Source organism: Benincasa hispida, chromosome 5 (assembly GCF_027475165.1).
Source record: "Benincasa hispida cultivar pf3 chromosome 5, pf3_genome.v1.1, whole genome shotgun sequence".
Lineage (NCBI taxonomy): Eukaryota > Viridiplantae > Streptophyta > Magnoliopsida > Cucurbitales > Cucurbitaceae > Benincasa > Benincasa hispida.
Window position 1 is genome coordinate 50,736,512 of NC_143482.1, and position 8,001 is coordinate 50,744,512.

General features: G+C 39.3%; 1 protein-coding gene across 1 annotated transcript in view; it reads left to right on the plus strand.

Annotated features, from left to right (window-relative positions):
- Positions 1-362: 362 nt before the first annotated feature.
- The window catches only part of LOC150036217 (uncharacterized), an 8,823-nt gene continuing 1,184 nt past the window's right edge, over positions 363-8,001 (plus strand). Inside the window, exons 1-3 of the mRNA XM_090313597.1 lie at positions 363-449; positions 686-887; positions 1,032-1,845. Coding sequence (XP_090169723.1) covers positions 363-449; positions 686-887; positions 1,032-1,845 — 1,103 coding nt within the window. The remainder of the gene's footprint in view (positions 450-685; positions 888-1,031; positions 1,846-8,001) is intronic.

Here is an 8,001-nt window from a genome sequence, read left to right on the forward strand (position 1 = left end):
GGCTACTGTTAATATTGTACACATGTTACTATTGTTCATATAGGGACTAGGGTTTGTGGATTTTGGGACTTGTAAATCTAGTGTTCTAATGACTCCAAACATATTATGTTTCTAAGTTAATAAATTATGGGCCTCAAGACGTTCTGTTGCATATGAATTATAATTAGTATCAGAGTTATTCCGCAAGAGTTATTAGGCAGTAAGTGTCAGCCCAAGGGTTTGTAACTACTGCAGTCACGCCTTTCTCTAGGCTAAGAAGGTGATCTGGGGCGGGGTGTGACAACAACGATCAACCAATTGGGTGAATTTCACTCAGTTAGTTGAGACTGCTATCTGAGTAGAGTAGAGTGTAGCGAGGGAAGATGTACTCCAGTCAGATGAAGGACAATTTAGAGTGCCTGGAGAAACAAGAAGTAAGAGATTTAGACCCTTGTTCTCGGGACAGACGGGTATGAGGAGCTTTGGAGGAGTGAGTTAACAAAGTTTGAGTCGAAAGGAGTCAAGACCTGTAGCTAGACCAAGTGGTGGATTAGTATCGGGTCGTGCTAGTGAGTCAGTAGCTAGTACGGGGAGAAAACCGCTGTGTGAAAACTGTGGTAGACCTCATACAGGAGTATGTTATGGAAATAGGAATGTGTGCTTCCAGTGCGGATAAACGGGGCATATTAAAAGAGATTGTCCTTAGATAAGTCATGGAGCACAGAATGAACAAAGAGAAGTGACACAAACGGTGAGCCAACCTAGAACGACCGAGACTAAGGGAGAGGGATCCAGTATAGCTAAGCAGAAAGGGATAGTTGGACGACCACAACAACAACAACAGCAGCAGGGTAGAGTATATGCTATGACACATCAAGAAGCGAAAGAGGCTCCAGATGTCGTAACTGGTACGATAACTTTACGTAAACAATCCGCTTATGCATTATTTGATCCTGGTGCTACGCACTCATTCATATCTAGCATGTATGCATTACATATAGATAAAATACCTGAGAGTATGAATGAGGATTTCTTTATCTCTACGTCTATAGGAGATACTCTAGTTGTACATAAGTATTACAGGAATTGTGACGTAATTCTTGGAGATCAGAGTTTTTGGATTGACTTGATTCTATTAGAATTACTAGAGTTTGATATTATCCTAGGTATGGATTTCCTAAGTAAACACTATGCCATTATAGATTGTTTTAAGAGAGAAATAGTGTTTAGGAAACTAGGTGAAAAAGAAATAACCCTGGTAGGAAGTAAAAGAATACTTCCAGGAAGTTTAATATCAGCAATTATGGCTAGGAAGTTGTTGAGTAAAGGTTGTGAAGCCTATTTAGCCTATGTAGTAGTTTCACAGGATAAGAAACTGAAACCTGAGGATGTACCTGTGGTACAAGAATTTTTAGATGTGTTCCCTGAAGAGTTACCAGGCTTACCACCTGATAGGGAAATAGAGTTCACTATTGAATTAGTTCCAGGCACAACACCTATATCCCAGGCACCATACAGGATGGCACCAACAGAACTGAAGGAGTTAAAAGTTCAGTTACAGGAACTTGTAGATAAGGGGTACATTAGACCCAGTGTGTCGCCTTGGGGAGCGCCAGTCTTGTTTGTTAAGAAGAAAGACGGTACTCTTAGATTATGCATAGACTATAGACAGTTGAATAAGGTGCCCATTAAAAATAAGTACCCATTGCCTTGTATAGATGATCTCTTCGATCAGTTAAAGGGGGCCACGGTATTCTCTAAGATAGATTTGAGATCAGGCTATCACCAGTTGAAGGTGAAAGGCACAGATGTTCCAAAGACTGCATTCAGAACTAGATATGGACATTTTGAGTTCCTTGTAATGCCGTTTGGATTGACAAATGCTCCTGCGGTATTTATGGACTTGATGAATAGGATATTTCATTCTTATCTGGATCAGTTTGTGATAGTATTCATAGACAACATACTAGTATATTCTAGTAGTGCGGAGAAAAACAAAGAACATCTGAGGATGATGTTACAAATTCTAAAGGAAAAGAAGTTATATACCAAATTTAGTAAATGCGATTTTTGGTTAAATCAAGTCGTATTCCTTGGGCATATAGTTTCAGCTGATGGAGTTAGCGTTGACTCCCAGAAGATAGAAGCAATAGTCGACTGGGAGCGACCCATGAATGTAACCGAAGTACGCAGTTTTTTGGGTTTAGCAAGTTATTATAGGAGATTCGTGGAGGGCTTTTCTAAGATAGCTCTTCCATTGACAAACCTAACCAAAAAAGATGCGAAGTTTGAGTGGTTGCCAGAATGCGAGCATAGTTTTTACGTATTGAAACAGTGGTTAGTGTTAGCGCCAGTATTAACTCTACCTACACCAGGTAAGGAGTTTGAAGTTTATTGTGATGCATCCCGACAAGGGTTAGGATGTGTGCTGATGCAAGAAGGAAAAGTAGTAGCCTATGCTTCACGACAGTTAAAGAAGCATGAGTATAATTACCCTACACACGACTTAGAGTTAGCAGCAGTTGTGTTAGTTCTAAAATTGTGGAGACATTACCTGTTTGGTGAGCAATGTCATATATTTACGGATCATAAGAGTCTAAAGCATATCTTTGATCAAAAGGAACTAAACTTAAGACAGAGAAGATGGCTCGAGTTAATTAAAGATTATGACTGTACAACTAACTATCACCCAGGTAAAGAAAATGTGGTAGCTGATGCTTTAAGTCGGAAAACTAGATCAGCTAAAGCTAGTGTTAATTCAATAAAGGGTACATTGATTCGTGAGTTGTTTAATGCTAAAGCAGCATTATTAGTTGGTCAAAAAGGAGGGTTATTAGCTTCATTTCAAGTACGTCCTACGCTCGTAGAAGATATTCTACGTGAACAGTTAAAGGATTCTGATCTTCAGAAGTTAGCTGAAGAAGTGGATAAAGGATTGAGGATGGATTACCAATTAAGAGTTGATAAAGTGCTATTAAAAGAAGGTAGAATATGCGTACCTAAAGATCTATCGAGGGAGGCAAGTATGAATTTGAGTTATTCTCATTTAAAATTTGAGATAGAATTGTTATGTTGTAGATAGTTGGGTCAACATCTAGCTGAGAGATGGCTAGGTGAAGTATTGTGGACAAACTAAGGAATTAAACCAGAGTTAGTTCGAGTAAATTTCGAGGACGAAATTTTCTTAAGGGGGAAGTAAATGTGAAACCCGGATTTCTATTTTCCTTACTTAAGCAAGTGATAAAAGGAATTAACTAAGTGAAAGTTAAATACTATGTTAAAGGGAAGGAAATTTCTAAGTGTTAAGTAGATTTTCCTTAAATAATTTAAGTTGAGCTTTAATTGGTAAAATTGTAATGAAATTTGTATAATAAGTAGGTTGATGAGAAAGTTAGTGTGGAATGGTGAAGAATGAATGGGGATTTGAAAAGAAAAATATGGAAATTGAGTTTGGGAAATTTGGGAAATTTTGGCTAAGTATGGAATTCATGTGAAATGCGTTATGGCTGAAGAAAGGATTGAAGAACTGAGAAAAATATGGAAAATTATTTGGATAAAATCTGGAAAATTCGTGTAAAAGTGTCACAAAGTGGTGGGCAAACGTGTAGAAGTTGCACGGAGACAAACAAGGTTCACAGTAGCTAACAACAAGATTAGCGAGATTGGAGAGAAAATGGGAGAGAGCAAGATTGGAGAGAATGAGATTTTGAGAGAGAAAATGGGAGAGAGCGAGATTGGAGAGAGCAAGACCAGCGAAAAAGTGGGAAAGAGCGAGAGTAGAGAGAGCGAGATTTTGAGCGAGAAAGTTGGAGAGAGCGAGAGTGGAGAGAGCTAGATTTTGAGCGAGAAAATGGGAGAGAGCGAGAGTAGCCTGTGCATGCAACAATGCCTCGTCCGGTGCTATTTTCGAACACCTCGGCCACGCAAACGTCGAAGGGCCTCGCCTATGCATCGAACGGTCGGGCAAGCACCTATGCGTTGAATTTGGTTGCGTTATTGTGGATTATGCATTGAAAACCCTAAGTTGAACAGATACGGAGGGTGAGGTCACAAGGGCAAACGTCAGCCAAACCATTTGTCTTCTTGGGAGAAATTCTTAAGGGCTAAGGAATTGTGATGGACGCATATGAAGAAGACACTTTGGGCCAAGATGATGCAAGCTTCCGTTGATAAGGGGAGAGGTAAACACTTGGCCATGCAGCCAAGTAGGTGGTGTCAACACCAGGGGAAATTTGGACGCCTATAAATAGAGCTTTGGAACTTCATTTTCAAATCACAAAATCAGCGATTTCGTAAAAGAGAGGGAGAGCAGTGAGGGTTGAGGAGAATGCATCAACTTTGGACAAAGATATCTCCCAATCTACTCGTGCGTTTGGAGTGATTCCAAAGCAAAATGAAATCTCTGGAAGTCTAGTTTTCAGAGTGGGGTGTCGGAGGGAAAAACTCAAAGGAACCGGGCTGGAGATTGAGAAGAAGGCAGAAGGGTCAGACTATCGAATCAGTTTGGGCTAGTCTTGAAGATTCTGTGATTCCGACCAAATCACAAAGAGTTCTGAGCTGCAATTTTAGGGTAAGCTTCTTGAGACATTTTAGAATAAGTTTATAAGTATTTCAAAATAAGTTCTGAACTATGAGTAATCTAAGCTGAAAGTTGAATTTGGATTCTAAGGGTGAAAAGGAGCTCGAGGAGCCACTAGAGTGAAAAGCTCCTAAGAAATCAAGGTGAGTGGCTAAAATGTTTTGACTAAAACATTTTGCTTAAACTGTTTGATTACAACGTGTTATAGAAAGCATGTTTTCAAGAATATTCTCATGCCTACTAGTTTTATGAAGTGATTTCCATGCAAGTGTTGAATTATGTTTTGAACGCATGCATGTGTGAGAAATTGTTGAAAAACTATGTATATGTGTTGATTTGATCCAGCATGCTTTAACATCTTTAAAGCCATGTTTTATATGTGTTATACTTTACATACTTTAAAGAGAAAAGTCATTTATGACTAGTTTTACTAAAATGCGATACCGAAGGACATTTGAGAAGGTATTCACCCAACTAGATACTGAAGAACATTTGAGAAGGTATCTATTGGTACTGAAGGATGTTTGAGAAGGTACCAAGCCAACGGGATACTGAAGGACGTTTGAGAAGGTATCCTAGTAGCTCAATACTGAAGGACATTGAGAAGGTATCTGAGCAGAAGTACCTAATGTGTGAGGGTACTTAGTGTGGCCACAGGTGAATAGAGTCAGAGATTGAGCAAAAGGGTTCTCTTTGAACTAGTAGTTGGTGTTGGGATTGTTTTACCCACAGTAGAGTACGTTGGATTGAGAAATGGTTTTACTGTTTTATGATTAAAACAACTTTATATGTTTTACACTTGGAAAATTTTTATGCTGCAGTACAAGTACTGTAAAAATTATGTTTCAGTTAAAAACTCATTACTGAAATCATGCATGAGAATTTACTATGTTTTCTCAGTCACTCACTGGGCGTAAGCCCACCCCGTTTTCAAATATTTTGTTCCCCCCCACAGGTAGCGGTCAAATCCTCTGAAGATAGCTTTGCGTCTACTCTGCCACTAAAGGACCAAAAGTCTTGTAACTGTTTGCTAGGTGGTTACTGTTAATATTGTACATATGTTACTATTGTTCATATAGGGACTAGGGTTTGTGGGTTTTGGGACTTGTAAATCTAGTGTTATAATGGCTCCAAACATATTATGTTTCTAAGTTAATAAATTATGGGCCTAAACGTCCCGTTGCATATGAATTATAATTGGTATCAGTGTTATTCCGCAAAAGTTATTAGGCAGTAAGTGTCAACCCAAGGGTTGGTAACTGCTGCAGTCACGCCATTCTCTAGGCTAAGAGGGTGGTCTAGGACGGGGTGTGACATGTAATGTTCATACATGATTTTAATTTGGAATGATCTATTCTGCTGCTCATGGAAATCCTCGTGATCGATTTCCTTCACTCTCTCTGTATTGCCTATTAGTGCGTCAGCTCCTTTTAGTCGGTACAGCTCTTTGTCAAGCTCCCCTTTCAACAGTGTTTTTCTCGTATCCTTGTCCTTTATGATGCAATAATCAGTGTGAAATTCAATAACCACATAATTGTCATGAGCTAGTTTGGATATACTAATCAAGTTCTTTGCAATGTTAGGCACACATAGTACATCATTCAGTATAAATTCATTTCGTCCGTCAGATAAGTAAGATTGACCAGTATGAGAGATATGTAGTTTTTCGCCATTTCCTACAATAACAAGTTGATTCCCTCCATACTCAGTGGGATTGTTGATGTTGTTGTAGTCGGGTGTAACATGATTCGTAGCCTCACTATTGATATACTAGCTAGGATCTGCTATTGTTTCGGGTGTAGCCATGAAAGGGTTGGAAGCCTGTGAGGCCGAGAATACAGTAGTGGTATTGTTATTGGGACCAGATGATCCGTGATTGCCTCTGCCTTGACCGGGGTTCTAAAAAAACTCCTTATCAAACCGATGATAGCAGACCAAGGTAGAGTGACCGTATTTTCCACAAACTTGACAGGTTGGTCGACTTGTGTTATTGTTTCGTCCTCTTCCATGTCATCGACCTCCATTTTACCCATTGAATGGGCTGTGGTTTGGACTGTTACCTTTTGGATTGTTTTCTTGTTGCCAACTTGTATTGAATGCAGGATTGAACTGTGGCTTTCTTCCCTTTGTGTGCCTGTTGAAAGCTATATTGACAGAGGGATTCTAGGCAAAGGAGTTATGCATTTTGATAGAGTTTTGATATTCTAAATGTTTTTCATATGAAAGAAGTTCAGATTGCATATCTAACCAAGAAATACCTAATTTACCTTGTATCCCCACGACTACGGGGTTATATTCTTCGTCAAGGCCAAGAAGAACTTGAGAGATCAATGCTCTAGTTGAAACGGGGCTTTCCGTCTGAGCAAGTTTGTCGGAGTGCAGTTTCATCAACTTCAAATACTCACTCATCTTTTGACTTCCTTTTCGTGTCTGTTGGAAAACTTATCGTAGGTAGTCTTCTTCAGCTCTAGATTGAACACCAAACAACTCCTGGATGGCTTCCCAAAGTTCTTTAGTATTCTCATATCCCATGAGTTGGACCACAACGTCTACAGCCATTGAGTTGTACAGCCATCCTAGTAGTAGTTGGTCGATGGCCAACCACGCTTTATATTAGGGATTCAGGAATCTCTCTACTGATGGATTTACATTGTCATCACTGACCACCTGGGAGTTGGAGGTGGCTTCAGAGGCGTTGCTGATCGTGGCTGTTTGGACAAACATGGAAGGACAGGAGATCTGCCCCGAGAGATGTCCTTTGAGTTTGTAGCTGAATAGAATGGGTAGGGCTAGAGTTTTCCATAGCATGATGTTGCCTCGTTCAAGTTTTGTTGTGATGAGCTGGTTGAGTAGTTGGTTCAGTGGTGGTGTACTGAACTTCACTGGTTCAATGGAGGAAGAACTTTCGGTAGGGGTGGCATTGGCCATGGAGCTCTGATACCAAGTTGAAGAATGACTATTTTAGGGATGAATATTTCCCTTGTATTGCTTATAGTATTTTGGGTATAATCATCTGTCATTTTATATATAGTGGCCCTCAGTTGTGGGCACAAAATAATACAAACAGATGGCAGACTTGGTGAATCACCTTTTTGGATATTCTTCCTCTTTTCCTTGTTTTTCCTTTTTGTTATTATTTACCTCCCTAACATGCTTTGTACTAAAATCCAACCTTCACAATTTTCACCCTTTAATCAAAGTTGAGGACATTTTCGGACCTGCGAGAATAGAAGCCACCACTAACCCTGCCTTTGAACATGATAGAACCCAAACAATATAACAAATCCCATTAGGATCTGCTCCAAAATAATCAACCAAATAATTGTTCTCCAAAACACCATAAATAAATCATTAAATAATCACCAAACAATCAATCAACAATGGACAATAATAAACAACAAAATTTTTGGAAGACTAAAAATAAAGAACACACACGAATTATA